At 39.4% G+C, this 24,041-nt stretch overlaps 1 protein-coding gene across 1 annotated transcript in view; it reads right to left on the bottom strand.

Annotated features, from left to right (window-relative positions):
• Nucleotides 1-1,860: 1,860 nt before the first annotated feature.
• XRN2 (5'-3' exoribonuclease 2) overlaps nt 1,861-24,041 on the bottom strand; it is an 80,017-nt gene continuing 57,836 nt past the window's right edge. Inside the window, exons 25-30 of the mRNA XM_019927554.3 lie at nt 23,052-23,120; nt 22,827-22,958; nt 20,858-20,985; nt 9,955-10,018; nt 4,753-4,891; nt 1,861-2,406 (exon numbers count right to left, since the gene is read on the bottom strand). Of these exons, the coding sequence (XP_019783113.1) occupies nt 2,341-2,406; nt 4,753-4,891; nt 9,955-10,018; nt 20,858-20,985; nt 22,827-22,958; nt 23,052-23,120 (598 nt within the window). The 3' untranslated portion in view covers nt 1,861-2,340. The remainder of the gene's footprint in view (nt 2,407-4,752; nt 4,892-9,954; nt 10,019-20,857; nt 20,986-22,826; nt 22,959-23,051; nt 23,121-24,041) is intronic.

The raw sequence follows: 24,041 nt of genomic DNA, 5'->3' as shown, positions 1-24,041 counted from the left end.
TACACCCGAACATGGAGGGGATAGTTATAGCTTTAAACATGCCATTTAAAGTTCTAAAAAGCGTGTACTTGTTGAAATAACAGGGCATTTTTCTGGGAGATTCAAACGTGGGGACAAGTTAGAAAGAGATGCAGAGTACGGAGAGGGAAGGAAGCGAGGTCTCACCACCGGCTAGTGGGACTCTAGCCGGCTTAATTTTTCCATCAGGCTTTTTGCTTAGGTGTCTTCAGAACACTTTAAACATTAATTTTCAAACTTGTTTTGATCCGTTACATGTAATGGTGAAAGAGCCAAATCAGAAAGTTATTTTAGACACACTCATGATAGCTTAAAACAAAAACTAGACCAAAATTAAAGATCTGAGAAAATATAGGTTCTGCAGAAGTGTGGGTATGGTGTACTTAGGAAGCTCTGTACACTAAGTAAGACATGTATGTGGGCTCCTTTGGAGTATGCAATACTGATTTAGGCGCTATACATTTTCAGTATTTGGAAGATAGAGAAATCTAACAGAAGGTATTATTCCCACTTTAATGTATTGTGAAGTAATATATAATGGTTGTGTTAATTCCCAGCAGAGAGACTCTTTACCTCAACAATAAAGGACCCTGCTCTATTCACCCATCATCAGCAATGAACTCAATAGCTTCAAAATACCTTCCTATCCAAGGTTTAAGGTGGGACTTTTTCTGAATAGATTTAAGATTAACAAGTGTGCCTTTGTAGAATACTAAAGCAAAAATGTCCGAGGTCAGAAAGTCAGAGAGAAACCTTACTTTACAATCTGAGGCTACAATGGAAAGGTGGAAACAAGGCAGCAAGTCTTCATACGTGTGTCTGGGTTGGTTGTGGCAAGGAAAATGCATATGGAAGTGCTGCACGTGAACTGCAAGCGTAAATGTAAGGAATTATAGTGTGCTTAGTAGCAAGAAAAAGATAAGTACAAATTGGAATCTATTGTGAAATAATGCAAAAACCTGCCAAGGAACATCGGCAATTTAGCTAGGAATTAAACTTTTTAAGTTTTCTTTCTTCTTTCTTTCTTTCTGCCCTCCCATTGGGTTCTGTGTAGTGTTTTTTCAACTTAAGTACAACTGACCTACACCACTGTGTTACTTCCAGGTGCATATAATGATTCGATATTTCTATACATTATGAAATGATCACCACAATAAGTCGTTACCATCTGTCACCACACAAAAATAATATTATTGAATATATTCCCCATGTTGTACATTCCATCCCATGACTCATTTATTTTGTAACTGGAAGTTTGTACCTCAATCCCTCTCACCTATTTCACTCATAACCACTCCCCGGAATTTTTCAACTTTTCTTAGAGATTTAAAACCAGTCCTTAAAACTGCAGTATAAATCTAAATGAAATTTGTAAAATGTAAATAATTTATTCTCATGAAGATTTTATAATTTGCCAAATCAGTAGCAGACACATACATGGGTCGGTTGGGTTGTCTTGCTGACCATATCCTCTTAAAATCTACTTCTTCACTGATTTTCTTTTGACATCTAATTGTAGAAATAAATTGTTTTCTGATATACTGATTAAAAAACAACAAAAAGGGCTTCCCTGGTGGCGCAGTGGTTGAGAGTCCGCCTGCCGATGCAGGGTTCGTACCCCGGTCCGGGAAGATCCCACATGCCGCGGAGCAACTGGGCCCATGAGCCATGGCCGCTGAGCCTGCGCGTCCAGAGCCTGTGCTCCACAACGGGAGAGGCCACAACAGTGAGAGGCCCGTGTACCGCAAAAAAAAATAAAAAATTAAAAAAAAAAAAAAAACCACATGCTTGGCCAAGATTTTCAAAGTTTAAATACTGTAAAAGAAAAACAAGAGGCCAGGGTTTTAAGTTTGTTTTTTTTTTTACTAAAGTCCAGAAATTTCCATATGACAAGTACATTAATGAAATGTTCCCAAAGAAATACTGAACAATATACACTCTAGTTAGCTGAGAGTTCCAGCTCAATAGTTCATACCCAATTGTGCATTAAAAATCAGCATGGATCTTAGATGATCTAGAATACCACTGTGTTTTGAAATCCACAGCTGGTTTGATTTTTGAACATAATGAAAAACCAGTATTCCTGTTCCATCAAATGTGTTTTACAAGCAATAATAAATTCAGATCCACTGTATTATGCAACACACATCTTTGGAAAGCAACATAAAACAGTGAGATCGGATCAGTAGAAATATACACAGTTAAAAGAAATACACAAAGTACTGTAGTTTTATTAAAAACTACTACTTGAGAAAGAAATCTTTCCACAAATAGCATAAAACTGTAGAATGATGAAAGGATTTGGGAAAGCTTTACAAAAGCCTAATTCCAACTGTATCTTCCTGAAGGTGGTGGCAAAGGGTATTTCCTTCCTTCTCTGGGATATCCCTGAAAAAAGAGCAAAAGAGAGAGTTTATCTTCTGGATTAACACTCCTGCAAAGAAACTAATCTTACTTCTCTGTGGAAAAACACACTATAAAGAAGGTGAATATGTCTCACAGGTATATCACATGGAAGGTCTCCTTGAACGGGTGCTTTTGGTCTGCAGCTTCATAGAAAGCTGCATGCAAAGTGGGACATCAGCATAAATGCTATCACTGATAACTAACCAAACAAGCCTTAACAAGCGCTTGAGAAATTCCTTAAAATGCACACAAATGAAGGATCGTTAAGTGTCCTGTGTAAAACACTTGTCATTCTCAATTCTCCCTACCACCCCCTCCCCAGCTAGTAATTCAAGCCACACTGTGGTAAGGTGCCCACATCATCTTCACACACACATATTATATACCAGGAAAGTCGTTTTGCTTAACAAAGGCAGGAGCTTGCTGCATCAGTTGAGGCCTAATGAACTATTAATTTTAGGGTTTTTTGTTTGTTTAGCTATAAATAATAGTGTACCACATTAGGTTATTACATAATCAATTACTGGCAATATTCATAACAGTTCCTAATATGCTTGCAAATAACATTTCTGTACAACCTGAAGGTAAATGTGATGTGTCTCCCATCACAATTCCCTTTCTACGGAGGATTCTGAAATGGACCCCCTTCCCCATGTTGCCACTCAGAGCGCTTCACTAGTTTAAATTATAACATGAATATGTGTAGTCCTTCAAGGTCATAATGTAGGCTAAGGACTTGTTTAGTCATATAAACTCCACTAAATATATAATGAAGTCATAATTTTACTGCTTTTAACAATAAACTACAATTTAACAGCGCTTCAAAATTCTGATTTAATTTTAAAAAAAAATCTCCACAGAAAAAAGACTTAAGAAAGAAATGTATTTCCAAAAGGTCCTAAAAGAATTATAATGTACAACCAGTTTGCATCTCCTAAGTGAATAAGAATTTTACCTCGTGTAACAGCAGAAGGCTCCTTTAAAGGGACGTGCTCCCCTAAAGGAGGCAGGGGAGGCGCTGAACTAGGGTCCGAAGTCACAGGCGTCCCCAGCTCTGCTGCCCAACCCAGAGGCAGGAGGGTTAAGCTTTCGACTCCTGACTTGGAAAAATGAGGTGACTGGACTGAACTTCCTCCAGAACTTCTTCTAGTTGCAAGTGTGCCTTCCTTTCAAAAATATTCATCATTTAGTTGGCCCAGTGTCCCCTTCACACTAGCAGCATAAATAGTCTCAATCTACTGAACCTACCAATAGCATCTGTAGAGATCTCGGGCTGAGAGTATGCAAAGTCATATTCTACAAATTGATTCTAAAGAACTGTAACAAAATTCTCTCAAAAGACAAGATGATTACTTTCTTGTAAAGTGAACTGAGACTTGTAAGAATACACCAAAAAAGCGTGGAAAAAAAAGATTTTTCTTAGCTGGCAGAAGATTTTTCTCAGCTGGCAGAACAAAGGGACACATGGCAAGAACCTGAGTTAGAAAATTAATATTCGAAGCACTGCAAAAGGCTGTAGGCGACACCAGGTAAGCAATTTAAAAACCACTTCACATCACCACAGGTGCCAACTCCAGGAATAGCACACATTCTGAATCACGGCATTCAGATCCTGTTCTCTGGCAAGCGTTTGATTAAAGAGCATGTAAATACTGGCCAGGGTGTCCAATGGCTGGGGGACAAACAGACTGAGGCAAACAGACCTCAGGCTTAAATGCTGCTAAAAGTAGATGCTATAAAGAGAAGGAAATAAAGCTTACATTTACTGAATTTGTCTAGGAATTATTATACTCACTCAATGTATAGCTGTTTAAATTTAGTTTAAAAAAAAAAGTGGGAAATTAGATAGGAAAGATTTCTTTCCATGAAGATAGAGAACAGATGAATCAAGACAGAAAACTCCCAAGAGGAATAAAGATAACAGCTGAAAAGGTGAAATATTACTTTCAGCTTCTAGAACATTACCATTTATTTTGAGAGATCTAGTTTCTATGAAACTAAAAAGCAATACCCTAAGGATAAACATGTTTTGGTGACAGACCATATTTGTGCTAAATATCAGATTGCTGTGATTAAAGGGGCTTTTGGTCTGAAAATTCTTCAGCATCATCAAAGGATAACCTATTTAGTGAGGCAGATACTCACCCCGTATACATTTTTAATGAGGGATCCAAGTTCGACTGAGCTACTCTATCAGTAACTTATCCACAGATGTTTAAGGAAACCGAAACCAAAACCAAAACCAAACCAAACCATGGAGTCCCAAGAGGCACGGTTCCATTCAAAGTGACCAGTAAGCTTTCCATGCCACAGTCCCCGCTGCATCACCTGTCTCCCGCCGCGATCATCACGTCTGGGTGCATACCCGCCCGGCCCGGCGAGCATCTGGTACTGGTTTGGCTGGAAGGCTGCGTTTGGGGTTTGGAGCATCCGGTTCCATGGCAGCAGAGGTTCGGCCCCAACGCCTCTGTGGAAAAGCATCATGTTTGCATTAAAAGTCAGAAGCCTAAAATCTGGCAGGTATCATCATCTCCAAATCTGAGGACAATCCAATCTGCCTGGATTTGTCGTAAGGGATATGTAGTATCAGAGTGGCCTTTATGTCCCTCACAGTGAGTGTTGTTTAACATGTTTCAGGAAGTATCAGCATTTATTTAAAAGGATGTTTAAACTCAATTGAATCAGAAAGGTCTGACTTAAAAAAAATTTTGTTCACCTTCAACTGTCAAGTTTTCTTTTTAGTCACTTAAAGTTTTGGACCCAAGATCACCAAGTTGGCTACATTTTAAGATGCTATCCAGGGCTTCCCTGGTGGCGCAGTGGTTGAGAGTCCGCCTGCCAATGCAGGGGACACGGGTTCATGCCCCGGTCCGGGAAGATCCCACATGCCGCGGAGCGGCTGGGCCCGTGAGCCATGGCCGCTGAGCCTGCGCGTCTGGAGCCTGTGCTCCGCAACGGGAGAGGCCACAACAGTGAGAGGCCCGCGTACCGCAAAAAAAAAAAAAATAATAATAATAATAAGATGCTATCCAAAGAGTAAACATGTACAAGACAGGAGAATGAGGCTTTATTTTAAAAAATGTCCAGGCTGGTTCTTGGAGTCCATTCTTTCTAGTTAATTGCACACTGCAAATGAATTCTTACTGCTGAGTATTTTGAATCTAGGGTAGGGGACTTGGCTGTTTTTTCCCATCCATTATTCTGCTCAATATGTCAGAAGGTCTGATCAGGAGGAAACCTTTTCAAGTTCTATTGATGCAGCTTTCAATTGACCACGGTGACCTAGCAACATGAGCACTAATTGGCATGGGCTGACTGGCATTTGGTGTACAGTTTACATGGGAACACAGATTCAACAGCTATTATAACCCAGTTTGCTGGCCCAGATTATGGTCAAAAGAAATGTTTTAATTGTCTTCAAGTGCCTATTTTAACTTTGCAGATACAAAGCAACAGGTATGATGTATTAAATCATAACAATTTAAAACTGTCACATAAACAATGTAGCAAAGATTACCCTCTAAAAGCAATCACCATGTATGACATAACTTTCTTGAGGCATTTTCCTCAACTTCCAGTTTATAGAACAGTCACTACAAAGAATAAACAGTAGCAAAATTCTCCAGTATGTTTTAGCATTAGAAGCTTTGGGGCCATTACAGATGTTGGGAGGAATTATAAGCAAACTTTAAATTTGCTAAAGCACTGACTAGCTGGTATTAGCTATAACTGATCAGCTTATGAATTTCACTTCCTAGGTCTTAGGGGGAAAAGCCCAAAGCTGGGCTCACTGTGTAATGCATTCTTCTCACAGCTATTCAAGCTTGAATCCATCCTCTCTACCCCCCACTCTCCTCCCTTCACTTGGAGCTTGCCTGTTTTGTTTTGTTTTGTTTTTCAAACACCAAAGATAATTATTTTTGTGTGATGGCTCTAAGAACAGCTCTTTTAAGAACTCTAGAAAGGCCAATGCTATTCTTCACAGTTCGTGGTGAAATCAGGACTCTAATAATATAATTTTCTGTGAGTCAAAATAAAATGAAAAATCTGTACCTCAGAAAGAATATGCATATATTCAGGGCTTTTAATTATTTTTTGGATTCATTAATACAACTATATTTTAGTGAGAAGACCTCATCTATTTAGCAAGAACAGCTCCATATGTAGAGAACATATGGTCTCTTCCACTCTCTGCAGGACTGAGGGGTTGAGGTTTGTGCTGTGACCAAGGAGGCTCATCAAAACTGAGCATGCAAAACCCACTTGCATTAAGTGCAACTCACACATTGTATTAACTGTGATCATTTTTTCTTTACAGTTTTATAATGCTAAAACTCACTCAACTGAGTTTCAGGAAAATTTGCTGGTATGGATAAAATACATTATAAATGCAATTTTACATTATTTTATGATTTAAAAATAGGTTAGGAACAAAGCCACAATTTAAAAGCACAAAGTTCTCCTTTTTGTTTGAAATGATTACTTGAAATGTTTTTGACAAAAATAATATTTATAAAAATAATTTAATTAAAATTAAATGGAAAGAGCAAGTAAGAGGGACATGTACTACTCTCTTTTGCTCGTTAGTGGCAGAAAGGCCTTTATTTTACACAAGTTTATCATTTTTCTACACTGTACTAATTATATTAGTTTGCAAATACTTACAAACTGAAATTTACCCTGGAAAATACATTTTAAATCTGGGATGGAAGCGCTGAGGCTGACACATTTTAACTTTTTAAAATCAGTAGCCATCGATTGAGGCAACTTAACTGAGGCATTTGGCATCATGAATAGCAACAATATTCTTAAGTTTCTAAATTACTGCTCTGGAAAGTAGCTGGTAATGTGACATAACTACATACTACCACTGGGGTATCTTTATGTGTATGTGTCTCTGTGTGTGGGTGTGTCTGTGTGTGTGTGTGTCTGTGTGTTTGTGTGTGTCTGTGTGTGTGTATGTGGCAAATCAGCTTTGAGCTTAGCACCCATTTAAGTTAAAAACTAAATGGATAAAAAAACCTTGCATACGGCCAGAAAAGAGAATGCTCCGCTGGCAAAGACACAGACAACAGGGCAGAAACTCAGATGAGGAGGAGGCACATGCTGGACCTCACTCACCATCAACACAATGATCGCTAGGTTGTCTCTGTGTGGGGAGAAGAAGGTGGGGGCAGGGATGCGCCCAGTGTATTTTTAAGTGAAATGAATATATGAATTATATATACTATTTCAAAGTAGGAATTAATTCAAGAAACAGTGTAGTTTATTAAAAAAAAAAGTACACTCAAAATTTTCTTCTCTAATAGGGTTTTCAACCAAACACTCAAAACTGTGCAGTGGAAAAGTACTAAACTAATCATCAGTAAAACCTGGTTCTAGGAAGAATTCTACTTACCAGTTGTGACATCTCAGCAAAGTCAAAGTGACTATGAGTTTGTATTTTCTCCTCTATGTCTTGTAAGGTCAGAAAGGTTAGACTGACACGTGCTATAGAAACGAGTGATGTACTGTATTTGCTAAGAGGCTGGCTAATAGTGAAGTTTAGGAGGCTGAATTCAAACTTTGTTTTCTTTATGAATAAATGGTGTGTGTCTTAAATGACCATGATTTAAGACATAAGAAAGAATTATATTACGCTCACACGTAACTTCTGCTCTACAGCATGATTTTAGTTTCTGACTAAAACTAAACCAAAAACATCCACAAAGTATGTCCCAGATCTGTTGGGTTCACAGAGTCAGTCCAGAAGATACCAACTTGGCTAGGGCAGAACAAAAAAAACCGATGGATGTCAGGACACAAGGTGATAATCTTAGGGAAACAATGTGTAGAGGGAAGGAAAGCTTTAGGACTGAAGAAAGGGTGCCTTGAAAGTGGAAGGGGCTCCTTTTCTTCTGTGAAGTCCCTGTGGCATTATGGAATATGATGCTTAGAGTCAGTTTTCTGATGAGTTTCGCTTGAGTGAAAAGTTTCTTAGTAAAGGATGGTGAGGAAGAGAGACCTCAGATAAGCTACTGAATTGTGTGCCTCAGTTTCCTCATCTGTAAAAATAACATCCACTTCAAAGGGTCACTAAGAGGAATAAGCGAATTTGCGTTTCTAAAAGCATGTTAGCACAGTGCTGGCACTTCCCAAGCACATGATAATACTGGCGATTATTAATAATATGGGAAAAAGGCAAGCAACAAAGTGGAGAAACCAAATCTTAGGATCAAACTTGACAAACGTAATGGAGAAAGACAGTTATTAAAATGAGATCGGTGTGAATGTGGTAATATGTAATTTAGAAAAAATTTACCCCTCACTCATTTAATCTGTTTGACAATGGTGCTACTCTGAGGATGCTGAAGTGGTACATACCATGTGCCTTGAGCACTTATACTGAAAACAAAACATAAACACAGGCAGTGGCAGTTATTTTAAATTAAAATGCAGCTTGCACTAAGTAGCTGATACTATTAATAAACAATTGAATAACATAATTTCTTTTATCTTCTTGAAGAAAATAATGAAATGAGGTTTTGGAGTCTCTAAAGAAAGACCTTTCTTAAAGGGGGTAGAGGTTATAACCCTGTTCAAATAACAACACTTCATTCATTTCAGATGTGAACAGCTCAGACTGCTAAAACGGCAGAAGAGAGGCAAACAAAACAGATCAGAACTGGGAAGGCAAAGAAGGAAGCCGTACTATGTGGGGGCTTAAACTCGTCTTAGCATTTACTGGTGCTGGCAAGACCAGCATGAGACGACAGACTTTAAAGCTGCCCTTAAAAAATTATTCTTCAGATGTTAATATAATTATTCATAACACGCCCGGCTGCCTTGTCGTGCAGAGACCACCTGACTTCGGAGAGCACAACTTATCAATGAAAGAACACATGTCAAACATCCCTTGTTATTAAACCATGTCACATTCCTCCTCGTCCGTGGTACTTATTAGACTGCAGATCCCATAATCCTCTTCTGAGTCCCTTCTGCATTTAATTCAGTTCAGTCTTAAGTAGTTAAAGAAACTGTTTTCAGTGGCAACTAATAACTACTGACCTACAGTGACACTGCACTACAATAGGCCTGTCAGCCCTGAAAAAGTTGTACCAAAGAAGCTGATTAGGACTTCAAGAGGTTTGCAGCAAGAATCAATGGTTGGTCTGTACTGATGCTGCGCTGCCGGCACAGAAATGATAAAAGTGGAACTCCATTAGTTATGCCTCATTAAGCTGCACAACACTTCTAAAAAGAAATTTGTTTAGCCTGACCAAAACCTAATACAACTTTAAGCTCTCTGTGTTGCATTTTTCAGGGCACCTCAAAAGCATCAATAAAATAAAGGCCAAGAACCAAGAAAAGCAGGAAAGTATACAGGCATGAATCTTTTACTTCAACATGTTAACCATCTATTTTCCTAAAGAAAGGGCACAAGAGAAACTATTTAGAGGGAAGAAAGTATATTTCATACCACAGAGAAAGCCCAAACTTCAAATGCTGACGTGAAAAGTTACTGAAAAGTCATATTTGCTTTAATATTACCTGTCAAATCTTTGCTGCTGGAAAAGGGGAGGAGGACCTCGCCAGGAATCCTGGGGCCTCATATCTGGAAGATAAACAGGAAAGGGTTGAACAGGAGATTTTTTATTTCTTGAAAAGTAATCACTATTCAGCTACCCACATATATTATAATTAAAAATTCTTGAAAAAAGTTGAGACTGAATATAAATTAAATAACTAGCATAATTACACACCCTGGAAACGTAAAAAGATATGAAACCAACAGGGTCAGTAAATCTGTTAAATTATTTCTCCTTTGATAACAAAACATAGTTTTAGAAGCCTTGGTCATTAAACTCACGTTTCTCTCTCCCTCACTATCTGTGTATATAAAGCTATACATGTGTTTTACATTTCTATTTTAAACGCTGTGCAAAACGATGGTATTTTGGTTTCATCCGTAAATACAAACTGAACGAATAGTAACTTTAATAGAAATCCTAAATTTGCCCCCGAAATGTGTAAACTGGAAAGAACGCTGACTTACCTAGCTGTGCTAACATGAAGCAGACAGTACACAATCTCTCGAACACAGGTCAGAAGACATGTTCATAAAGGGACTGCCCACTTCCCTATTGTTTTCTGAGAGTCAAACCTCTTCCACTAACAGAAGCTAAGCTGGGAACATCGAACGAATTACAAGGAATAGTTAAGTGGCTGCTGGTCCTCTGTGTAAATGGGATGAAGGGCACCCCCAGCACAGTCGGCAGGTTGGTATCAACCAACCACCATTCCAGTCCCCAGTCTCAGTCATCTCAGCCACCTTCCGGCAGGGTCTGAGTGTGACCTAATTAAAACAGCTGTTCCAGGAGTTGTCTAATGAGGTCTCCGCATGAGGACAGTAACCTCCTCCAGACTCCCAAGGCCCAAGGACAACAAGGCTTACCATAATGTATTCAGGCTCACATTTTAATGGAAACACAAACTAGAAACATGCTTTTCGAAATTACTTTCTTAAAGGAAAGAAGAAATGAAAGCTTATCTCTGGTTACCAACCAAAAAAATGCAATCTGGGTTTACTTGGGGGCGGGGGGGGGGGGGCGGAGAAAAGAAGAAAGAAAAGTAGAATTGTGCTTTAAAACCCCCTGCAAAGGAGAATCTGGAACAAGTAAAGCACCTGGCTGCTCACAAAGGTTCCAGCATAAAACACCCAGCTGTTGTTGCTCTGGAAGCAACACAGTTGAGGTACTGGCCCCAAGAAAGCCTCCTAGATGGACAAACCACCCCAGGGGAGCCACCCCAGCCCCTGGCCTAGCGATCAGTGCACGCGCGAGGCCTTCACCACCATCACTTCCAAGCAGAATTCCATTCTGAACTGAAAGAAAGGTGGCATCCCTAGTCAATCTGCATTAAGTCCCCCTTTTATCTCTTAAAAACCAAATTAGTAGCGGTCAAACTGAGAACAATGCTGAGGAGGTTTCCCGTTGGTCATTAGATATTCAGAACCTGAATGGAAACTCAGGAAGCTCATTGCCACACAATCCACAGGAAACAGGGCCAGGATCCCTAGTCTGGGCGCAGAATAACTTCTGAATCACTATGCAGACTGTACACCACCAGAAAATCTAAATCGGAGGAGGGAAAACCAGAAATTCTTACAAGACAGCAAACCCCCTGTGCAGTTTACTTCTATAGAGAAACTTAAAATACACTATACGATTTTCAATGAGTTATGAGAAAGCAATCTACCGAAAGTAAAACCAACATTTTGGCCACTTTTCCTGATGATTACTTTGTTAAACTTGTAGTCCGTAACTATTCAGATACTGCACAAAACTTAGGTCAGTGAAAATTGGTTAAAATGTTCCCAGAAGTATTATATTTTAGTGTCTTATTATAAAAAACTAGCTAATATAGCAAAGGTCAAAAGAAATACAGTAAATTTCATTTGGACGCCTGTCTAGCTCTGTACTTCACATGTCCCAGAATCACTGTGGTCACCCTGGAAACATGCCTCTTTTTAACATAAAAACTTAATTCCATGATTCTGGTTGCATGGTGTCTCTTTATATATGATGTCATCACAGAACACACTCTCCATGGTACTAATAAAAGCTTCCACACAGGATTCCTAATAAATATCAAATTGAATGAAGATAATAAAAAAACACATTTACATTAAGAAAAGCCTTCAGAAATGTTTATCCTAATGTTTTATGAAAAATAAAGTCAGGGAAAAAGCTGGTATATTTCCTCCCAGGAACAGTATTAAGTGGAGGGAAAGTCCTCACCATCAGGAAATACATGTTCACTAGATCCAAACACGCTGCGTGTTAGATTAAGCACACCAGTATTTCTAAGTAGAATTGGAATGTAATGTTCACTAAGTGTAAATGGTTTTTTTGGAGAGGGGGAGCCCTTCTCAGTAGTCTAATTGTATACCTGTAAATGTCTAGAAAAACAGCCAGAGCTCCTATCCCACCAATTCTGGTATGCCAGGTGCTGCCCACTCTGTTTTGCTTTCACTATTTCTCACCTCCAGGACAACTTTTTTTTTCCCATACAACAAACTCAGCACATGCAAAAACTATAGTTTTCTGTTAAAAACCTAAACAAATTGTGTTAAGACTTTAAAATATCTCTTGCTTTCAACCCAAGAAGAAAAATAAAAAGGACTGAAGACAAATTTCAAGGCTACCTTTAAACAAATCTCTTCATGTGGCTCTGAGCAATATATATGGCCCTTAAGTGTTCATAAAGCAGAAATTATTTCCTGGCTGAGAAGTAGAATGTAAAACAAACTTATTACCATTCATTTGTATGGCTCTAAAAGAAGATCCATTTGAGAGGGAGAAAAAAAAAATCTGAGATAGTGAATTGCACTTCACAAAGGTACAAGCAAGAGAGAGAGAAAAAAAATGACAGCTAATTTTTTCCTGTGGTCTTTAAAAACATATCCCTTTTCTAGAGCTCTACAGCCACAGAAACCAAGGCTTCACCAATAGCTCCTCAAGTGACAATTTACCTAATCAGCGTAGCAATCATGGAAAAGATTCCATGTTTACTGATTGCACTAATCAAAAATCACTTTTCAAATGCAGCTAATTGACAAGTTTACCGACTGAAATGAAGAGAAGTGACATGTCACGTTCTCCAGGTTGCAGAAGCGAACGCTTTATTCATGCTGAGCACTTGGGGCTGCACTTGACTCTGACAAGTTCCCAGTACCCGGACAATCACCCGTCAGCCAAAAACTGACACATCAAAGACTGACAGTGAGAAATGCCTGCAGCAGACACTCAACAGAGCTGGAAGTATGACCAATGGCTCTCCTTGATTTAACTCTGCCCCACATGAAAAACCAGCTATGATATTGATACTACAAATATTTTAAAAGACTGACTAAACAGTTTAGATCTCAATTTTACTAAAACTATTTCCAAACAAAATTTTTTTTTTTTTTGCGGTACGCGGGCCTCTCCCGTTGCGGAGCACAGGCTCCGGACGCGCAAGCTCAGCGGCCATGGCTCACGGGCCCAGCCGCTCCGCGGCATGTGGGATCTTCCCGGACCGGGGCACGAACCCGTGTCCCCTGCATCGGCAGGCGGACTCCCAACCACTGCGCCACTAGGGAAGCCCTCTAAACAAATTTTGAAGTTCAAAATTCTATAAAGAGGAATGCTGATCTTTTATCATTGAATACTTTCACAGTATCTACTATGTGCCAGGTACTGTTTCAAGTACTTAATAACTTAAACTCACTTACTGTGAATATTTTGTGAGATGGGTGTTCTCTGTATCATTTTAGACATGAGGAAAGGGAGTATTGACAAAAGCCTGCCTGAGGTCACAAGGCTAATAAGGGTGGAGGGAAAGCCAGGACCACCCCCCCCAACACACTATGCTGCTCCATGGTTCACGTGCACTTGTGCTGTCAGCTGAGGTGACTCTTCATGTTATTTTATGTCAGAAGGACCAGGAGAGCTGCCTCCTCAACCAGGAGGCTCAGAAGCTCAGGGTCTCAAGAAGGCAAGACTGGGTATCTCTGCAAACTACTTTCAATATTTCCAAAGTTTAGAATTCACATGACTACACCCACCCAATTAAGACAGGAAGGAAAAATAAACATACTTTATTAACACATGCACTTCAGGAGTAAGCATCTTGACAAACACAGATTCATGGGGAGAAAATAAAAGATCTTGGGTAAAACATCTGGAATCACTGCTTTTTTTTAATACAATTTTTACATTCACTTTATTAGTAATTTAATGTGGAAACAGTTAAACATTAGAAAATAATCCTTTTTGACATCTGACATTTTTTTTTGAAAATCCATAATTACTTTTTTTCTGTTTTGTTAGTTCATTTGTATCCATTTTTATTTTTTTAATTTTTTTGAATTTCATTTTATTTTTTTTTAATACAACAGGTTCTTATTAGTTATCTATTTTATACATATTAGTGTATCTATGTCAATCCCAATCTCCCAATTCATCCCACCACAACCCCCCGCCCCGGAATCACTGCTCTTCTTAAAAGGGTAATACTACCTTAAAACACTTTGTATTCAAAAAAGATATGTAAATATAAATGTAAACGTAAGGGATCAGATACAAATTAGAAGAGAAAATACACAGAGAGAGATGAATGGATAGATGGATCAACGGATGGATGGATGGACTGGTTGGCATATATGTAAGGATTAGGTCTGTCTGCATAAATATGAAATCTAGAGGTCACAAGAGACCATGAAATAAATATGCCAGAAAAATATTAATGACAGTAAACTAAAAAAAAAAAAAAAAAAAAAAAGAAAGAAAAGAAAAGAAAAACCAAATCTTCTGTTGAGCCACATGTAAAGAGTATTGGGGAAAACATCCCAGAACATGGAATTTCCTTTCTTGACAGTTGGCAGCATTTGTCTGTGCTTATCATACAACTGTGACCAGTTTACTACCATGCAACAACTATTCTAGATTAGGCCGATTATTTCTCCAACACATCTCTTACAAAGGTATCAGGGAATACTGTGTCAAATGACATGGCTGCCTTCTAGGAAATCCAATCTCACAACCCCAGGCTTTTCTACGTTCTCGTATAACCAAGGGCAATTAGAAATCTTTAACCTATCGCAATCCTGCTTAAACTTTTACACTTCTGGCTTATACGGATATGATTCCCAATTTCCTCTCTCCTGAGCAGGTATCAGATCCTTATCGCTACCTCCAGGCAGATGGCATCAATGTCTTCAGGCATTTCAACTTCCACACAAATCAGAACTATCATGTTCTTCCATCTTCCTCCATCCTCCTGTGCTTCCAAACTCTCTAGTCCCCCAGGTGCCCTCAGTGCACAAGGAGCCTCATCTGGAATCTTCTCTCTCCTGCACTTCGCACGTTCAACTATGCAGTCCTTTAGTGCCTCCATTCCCACCTTCTCCACTTGGAATCCACTTCGCCACAGATCAGTCCAGACTTTCACCATCTCTCCCTAAACAGAACCACCACCAAGTCTTTCCACAAGCAAGTTGTGGTTCTAGAAACGAGATGTAACTGCACATTTTTTTGCTTTAAAAAGTTTTTAAAAACTCTTGCCAAAAAAGAGATAGAAGAATTCAGTGGTTTGTGTGAGTCTAAGGATTAAGACATGACAACAAGCTCACAGTAACCCTTATTAGAGAACAAAAATGTAGGAAACACTTTCTAACTTGTTTTATGAGGCCAGACATGTGAAGAAAGCTATAAACTAATCTTTCATAACATAGAGATGAAAAAATAACCCACACTATACTGACACACGCACACAAAATTGATATATCACAAACAATTAGGCTTATTCCAGTAATGCCAGGTTAGCTTAACAGTCAAAAATCAATCTGTGTACATTCACCATGTAACAGAAGGAAAAGAACAAACAAACATTACCATCTCAAGAAATGGAGGAAAAGCATTTGATAAAATTCAATACCCACTAGAAACAAGGAATAGAAGGAAACTCCTTCTAAATGAAAAAACTATAGCAAATATCATATTTAATGGTGAAATATTACAAGTTTTCCCCTTAAGACTGGGAATGAAACAAGGATGCCCACCATCACCACTTACACTGACTCACACTGGAGGTCCCAGGCAGTGCAATAAAACAAAAAGACCAAAAGACATCGAGATTAGAAAATGAATATATAGAACTGTCACAACTCACAGAGGACATGACTGAGTAGGGAAAAAATCCAAAAGAACACAAACTTTTGGAATACACGAATTTTAGTGAAGTTGTCGGATAAAGTCAATATTTAAAAATCAACTCTTTATATATACAAGCAACAGGAAAATGACATTTAAAAGATATTACTTACAAAAACATCAAAATACATGAAATATCTACTAATTTTTTTCGTCCTCGGTTTTTTATTGTGATGATTCAAGACCCAGAGAAAAGCTACAAGGGCACAAGGAGTTCCCACATACGCCTCACCCACTTTCCCCAAATGCTGGCTCATCAGATGACACTAAAAGGAAAAGGCAAGTTTTCAAGTGGAAAAAGATACTTCCAATACAAAAAACCCACACACAAACTCATAACCAGACTATAAAAGAACTCCTACAAAGTAAAAAGAAAAAGGTAGACAACCCTGTAGAAAAATGGACAAAAGACCCAAACAAGCACATCACCAAAAAAGATAATCCAAGCAGTCAATAAACATGAAAAATTGCTCCAAGTCACCAAGAAGAGGCTAATTCAACGTGAGTGAGCTTCCACTACTCGTCCAACAGAGTGGCTAAAAGCGAACAGGCTGACAACACCAGGGGCTGGTTAGAGCAGGGAGCAGCTGGACCTCCCCCCGACTGCTGCGGGGATGTAAACCGGGCCGTGTCTGGCACTTCTCACGAACGGTGACCGTGCACATAGCCCTGACCCTGCAGTTCTGGGAACGGACCGACCAGAAGCGTTTACAACACACACCAGGATGTGAGAGCTTCACAGCGGTCCATTCCAAGCACCCCCAAGCTGGGGACCAACTCCACACTATCCCAACTGGACAGATAAATGACGGTCAGTCACATAATGGGACACAGGAAGCAATGAGAACAAATGAACTCGCGCTACAGCGACAGGCAGATAAATCTCAGAAGCAAAACATACAACTTTTTAGGACAAATTTAAAAAGGGTAACGTTGTTAAGAGACTGTTAGATACTACGTTAAAAAGAAAAAAGACAAAACTAATCTATGGAAGTCAGGTTGCCTTTAATGGGCAGGGGCAGTGGCTGGGGGAGGACACAATGGGGGGCTTCTTGGGCACCAGTAACTTTTTAATTAATTAATTTATTTGGTTGCGTTGGGTCTTAGTTGCGGCAGGCAGGCTCCCTAGTTGAGGCAAAGCGGGCTCCTTAGTTGCGGCTCGCCCACTCCCCGGTTGTGGCATGCAAACTCTTAGTTGAGGCACGCATGTGGGATCTAGTTCCCGGACCACAGATCGAACCCAGGCCCCCTGAATTGGGAGCACGGAGTCTTAAGCATTGCACCACCAGGGAAGTCCCAACTTTCTGTTTCTTGATCTGAGTGGTGGTTACATGACTGTAATCATTTCATAAAAATTAAACTGTAGGGCTTCCCTGGTGGCGCAGTGGTTGAGAGTCCGCCTGCCGATGAGGGGGACACGGGTTCGTGCCCCGGTCCGGGAAGATCCCACATGCCGCGGAGCGGCTGGGCCCGTGAGCCATGGCTGCTGAGCCTGCGCTCCGCAACGGGAGAGGCCACAACAGTGAGAGGGCCACGTACCGCAAAAAAAAAAAAAAAAAAAAAAAATTAAACTGTACATTTATGATTTGGCACTTTATGTATGTTACATTTTAATAAAAAGTATATGTGAAAACATGTATAATAACCTAATTTTCAAAAATTGCATATATGAAGAATTAACAGAGAAACTGCTTATTTCACGATCATGGATTTATTGGTTTTTAAAATGTTTTACTATTATACACCATATTTTATTTAACTAATGTGTATTACAGTTAACATACATTTAAAACATAAGTTAAAAAAAAAAATCAGCCTCCCTACCTTCATAATCAGTTCCAATGCATACTCTGTGACTAATTTTATATTCTAAGCTTAATACCACCTGACTACTTGCAGTGTACTTCAAGCTCATTATTTTCTCTCAGCCTGGAGTATTCCAAATTCCCCCTTGTTGGCTCAATTTAAATATCGCATCCTGGCTGATTTTTTTCCATAAACTTTTTCACTCCTCCCATCCCCACCCCCTTTGAAAAGATATGTTAAATACAATGAGAGTCCCAGCACTGATCCTCAGGTGACTCAATGTTTACAAGTCACCAGGCAGAGAGGGCCACTTGTTTCTTGCTCAAAGTGAATCCCTACTTCACAAAGCATATTTCCTATTTTTTAATGATGTAATTAAAGAGATTCTAAGTGGAACAGATTCTAATCAAAGTTTCTAATCAAAGCTTCTTTGTAAGTATAAACAAATTTTATCTAATTAAGTGCTATAAAACAGCAAATGACGAGTTAGTCAAAGTAATAAAAGGGAAGAGGGGACCCCACTATTTTAAATAAAATGCCCAGATGCTGACAAGAGTTGTCTGTTTCCACAAAAGGCAAACTAAGAACTCTAGAATTGCAGGCCCTGAAAGGTATGAAATTCTTTACCTCTGGTATGACCTTGATAAATAAAAGAACTTTCTGACTTCTTTCTCTTACTGTTGGGACAGGATCCTGCAGGGTGGAAGGGGACCTCGGATGCAGTACTTGGATTTATATGAATCCCACACTGAGTGATTTTCTGGGAAGGGACTCCATGACTTTTACAGATTCTCATATGGCCTATGATTCCCTGATTAAGCACCACTGATCTAGGCAATATTTCCCCAAGTGTGATACATGTCACAGGTGGTACAGAAGATGATTTTCTGGGGGTCCATGAACAAGCTTGTTCTCTTCGTGATTGTATTCATTTTGATGTATATTTGAAAACATAGAGCAAGCACATCAAAACCATAATGTATTGATACACTTTACAAATTAAAAATAAGTCAATTTAAGTTAGTGGGAAAAAAAGACTTCAAAGTTTTAAGTAAGATGTCCAGGTGCCATCTGGATAAACTATGGTTTATCCTGCTGGCAGCAGGCCAGCAACTGGGCCTTAGGAAACAGGAGGTGGAAGGAAGCCACTTAACACAGAGCACGTGTGCTTTCACCTCTGCTACTCAAACCTCTTGCCACACCTCGGAAAGTCTACTCAATGCAACAACCTCAGAAATTCCCCACAACCATGGTCTTGCGGAGTACTGGCTGAACTAATCCACAGAGATTATACCTGGTTCTAGCACTTGCATCTCATTTTGTCCCCGTATTTGGAAGCTGTGATACCAGTAGAGATAGAAGTAAACGGCAAAGAGCCACAAGGAAAAAGGAACTGATAAAGAACGTCTGAGTAAACAGCTGGCTTTAACAATTAGCTGGAGATGCTCTCACCGCTCACTGGTGAGATCTCAGGGCACAGATAACTCCTACAAAGTGATTAGACTTTTCTGTTGTATGTGGTACATGTTGATACATATTCCGCATGCATTACAAATGGAAATACTCAGAAATGCTATTTGCTAAATTTTCGGGGGAAAGCAGCTGAGGGAACTACTGTAACCAAGCAGATCTCCAAGAAGCCCATTAAACCCTGTGCCCCTTCTGTGCTTCCTTCACTAAATAGAATAAAACCAGTGAAGTCCACAGATTTCATGGTGGAGTCTAACAATGCGCCATTCAGTGTCATTAAGCCACACAGAGAGACACACAGACAGACAGACAGACAGAACACGGTGAAAACAGGACCCTGAGAGAAGGAGACCATCAGAACTCCTTTCTTACAGGGCTTCAGGTTAAAAATGGTTTTGTAACTAAATCAGCATGCAAACAATACTAAGTACAAAGCATAAGTATTTCCCAACAATCCTCACTTTAATCTGGTTCTTTCTTTGACAGGTGTAACTGGTTTAAAAGGAGTTCTAAGGGTTCTCTGCAATAGAGTAGCCCTTCCTGTTTTTTCTAAATTTGATTTTTATCAACTATTTGAAACATTCAGAAAAAAACTTAAATGCTACAACAATTGGATTTAACAAATGTTAGCATCTTGCCACATTGTCTCCCTCCTCCCCACGCAGGGGCTGACTGGTGGGGCAGCAACCAGACAACCCGGAACGCAGAAGCACAGGCTTCACAAAGGAAGGGCTCTGAGAACTTGGCACGTGACCTACACTTCCCTGAAAATAAGCCCGGCCACAGAGCTCAGACACAACAGTTAATGGGGATACAGTTTAAAATTAATACAAAGTCCGAAGCCCAACACTCAACTATTTTCTCCCATTTCCACTGCAATCCAAATGCCATACAATCACTTTCACAGTTAACATTTCTGATTCACTTCTGCCCACAAAACAAGTTATAAGGGGTCAAGGAAAGGCCACAGTCTTCACAGAACCACAAGGTTAAAGGCATATTTCTACCTAAGGCAACGCCTGTCTTTATGTTAGGCAGTTACTAAGATACAATTTGAATTAAGAAACAGATACTGTTGTCTTTCAAGTAATTCCAATTCCATGTCTACTGCCCCATTACCTGTATTAATGGATAAACAGGAGCTTGTTTGGCATACCTTTTTCTGCATATGTTCACCCAGAAGCAGATTTAGAAATGAAAATAAGAAATCCAATTCATATTATTCAATTAACTATATACAGATAAGATAAAAATATCTGAAAGTCTGTATGAAGTATTCTCTTATAATTCTTCTAAACATTACGTTTTTAAGTCCACTATGTCTGCACTGACATAATAAATCTTTTTAGCAATGAAGATCAGAAGCCACCCTTTGTTGCAGTACTTAATTTAGCAGGTAAAATAATCCATTACTGAAAACTTACTTGACATAAGCTTTGGAATCTGGGCTTGTCCTCTCAACAGTGGCCGGTACAAGTTTCCCTGGTAAGTCGCAGGTGGTGGTGCAGCATTGCTGTAAACTCCAGTTCCAGAGCCTCTGGGCATAACATGGCTATAAAAGGACCCCCCAGCCAGCAAAACAATTATATAGACATATATCCAACACGTAATAAATAAATGTTGGCAGCCGTCTTTGTACTATTAGATCTGATTAAGACAATGCAAATTTAAAAGATTTATAATGGACAAAGTTCAAAACAGTACCCGATAATGGTGACAGCAAATATTCACTTATCACACCAAAGATTTTTAATAATCATGTAAATATTAATTACTTTATGCAAAAAATAATCTGAGTCTATTTCTCTTTTTTTGCATTATATTTTGTTTTGTCCTCAAAGACCCATGCTGTTGCTATCGCTACGCAGTTGACCCTTGAACAACGTGCGTTTGAACTGCGCAGGTCGACTTATAGGTGGATTGTTTTCAATAGTAAATACTAGAGTCCTATACAATCCACGGTTGAGGATTTTCGACTGCTCAGAGGGTCAGTGCCCCTAACCCCAGAGATGTTCAAGGGTCAACTGTATATACTACTACTCTATATCTTACTATTTTCAGTTTACTACTGATATATCAAACATTTCCCTATATCTTTCATAGTCTTCCTAGGTGTTAACATCTATACCTATAGAATATTTACATGTTGATATCTCATATTTTACTAAACTAGTCCACCATTTAGTACCAGTAGTATAGACAACAATGCCTAGAGAGATCTGGGCATATAACCAGGCTCCTCTAAAATATCTTCTCAGGATAAATTCCAATAAGCAGGAATCTGGATCAAAAGTTCAGAGTACCTTCAGAACTTAAAACTCTATTTAGAGGTATTTCTATGTTGCTTTCCAAAATGGCTGAAATAATGCAAAAAAGAAATCTTTTAAGAATATTTTAGATTTGCATTTCTTTTACTATTAAGAATGAAGACGACCAACCAACCACAATAGAAACTATCCTAAGCAGTTAATCCCCACAACAACTTCATGAGTTAAGTAGGTGTGATTATGATTCCCATTTTACACACAGGAAATGGAGGCACAGGGCGGTTCAGTAACGTGAACAAACATATCAAGTGGTAGACAAGGCATCTGATCCAGACGTTTAGGATCCAAAACCCATGACCCCACTGTCCCTTACTAGCCACTGTATAAAGTACACGCTGCTGATGGTAACCTACTGCCTAAATCCCATTTTGAATCTTAAGGTTTTCCTATGAATTGGAAATATCTATTTTTGAGTTATCATCATTAATTCATAGATGATAACTCATTAATATTTACCCCAGCACATTGCTCTTTTTATCCCAGCTTTATGTGTTACCGTTTCAAAGCTCCCTCTTTTATATACGGTTGTCTCCATAACTAGGAAAAAGACAATTTGATAGCTAATAAGGGCAAAGGATAAAAATCAGAAATTCACAGCAGAGGAGATACAAATGGCCAGCAGACATCTTAAAAGAGACTCAACCTGACTAACAGGCCAGAAAACACATTAAGGCAGCACGGAGACATCAGTGCTTGGGTACAAGCCCCGGAGGTGATGGCTCTGCTCAGAGGTACTGGGGACACCCGGACATGAACTCGGCCAGAACTTTCTTGAGGGTAAAGAGCATGTTTTATTCTTTTGAAATAACAGTCTTCTAGACAGCAAAATCTCTTAAGAGAAAATAACGGAATTCTCAAGCAACACATAAAGCAATATACAGACCAAAGAAACAGAAGTGAATTTTAAAAAATGAAGAAAAGCAGAAAAGTATCAAAGTCATTAAAATATCTGCAAAATAGTTGTATTTAATTAAATATTAAATATTTGTGGCATAAATGCTGACTTAATGCTTTGTGGAAGACCCAGAAAAAGCAAAATACACACACAGAGAAACCTACCACTCACCCCAAAGCCCTGAAGGCCGCTGGATCCAGGTGGACGGGCCGCCGGTCCCGGTTAAAGCCGAGCTGGGGCTTCCACTGCCGCCCATTGCTGGATTTCTCCCAGTCGCCAGGTTTCAGTACCGGTGCAGGTTTTCTAACCATTTGAAAATACAAAATTTAGTTATAGGGATGAACTTCGTTTACACAAAATAAACCTGGAGAGTTTTATAGATGCACTGTTGTTTACCTTGCTCCCGGAAGCATTATGGCTTTAAAAACGTAATCTTCAGCAAACTGTGGGTCTTTAAAATTAATACTAGAAGAGAACAATACACAATTTAGTGATTACACTGGATTAGCCTCACTTAACTATCATGTAAACTCAGGTACTTTTCACCGTTATTTTATTTATTTTTTTTTGGCCTCACTGCGTGGCTTGCAGGATCTCAGTTCCCCCACCAGGGACTGACTCTGGGCCCCGGCAGTGGAAGCCTGGAATCATAACCACTAGGCCACCAAGGAACTAGGCACTTTTGACCTTTACACAGAATAACTAAAATTCAAATGTTCTCCAAAAATGATCTTAGGGGCTTCCCTGGTGGCGCAGTGGTTGAGAATCCGCCTGCCAATGCAGGGGACATGGGTTCGAGCCCTGGTCTGGGAAAATCCCACATGCCGAGGAGCAACTAGGCTCGTGAGCCACAATTACTGAGCCTGCGCATCTGGAGCTTGTGCTCTGCAACAAGAGAGGCCGCGATAGTGAGAGGCCCGCGCACCGTAATGAAGAGCGGACCCCGCTCGCTGCAACTAGAGAAAGCCACGCACAGAAACGAAGACCCAACACAGCAAACATAAATAAATAAATAAATAAATAAGCTTTCATAAAAAAAAAAAAAAAAAAGAAAAGAAAAGAAAAAAAATGATCTTAGTCACTGGATTTTGCCAAATTGCCAAATGGCTAAACATCTTCCTCACCAAACCGCCACTAATTTCCAGGATGGCCCTCGTGTAACTTTCTGTGCAACAGTCATGTTCAAGCTAATTGTGAGTGATCACAGAGAAATAACAGACACTGCCTGACCAACTCTTGAGAAATTCCAGTATAATATCAGAGACAGGTCCAAGAGGTTTCCAACAACAAAAAATAAAAAACACCTTTCATTTTGTTCAGGCCATGGGAAAGACCCTCCCTCTGGCATCTTAGAGAAGATCAGCTCTTGTTACAAGAAAGATGCAA

Source organism: Tursiops truncatus, chromosome 15 (genome assembly GCF_011762595.2).
Source record: "Tursiops truncatus isolate mTurTru1 chromosome 15, mTurTru1.mat.Y, whole genome shotgun sequence".
NCBI classification, from domain to species: Eukaryota; Metazoa; Chordata; class Mammalia; order Artiodactyla; family Delphinidae; genus Tursiops; species Tursiops truncatus.
The sequence above is the reverse complement of the archived record's forward strand: the minus strand, read 5'-3'. Positions and strand labels throughout refer to the sequence as shown.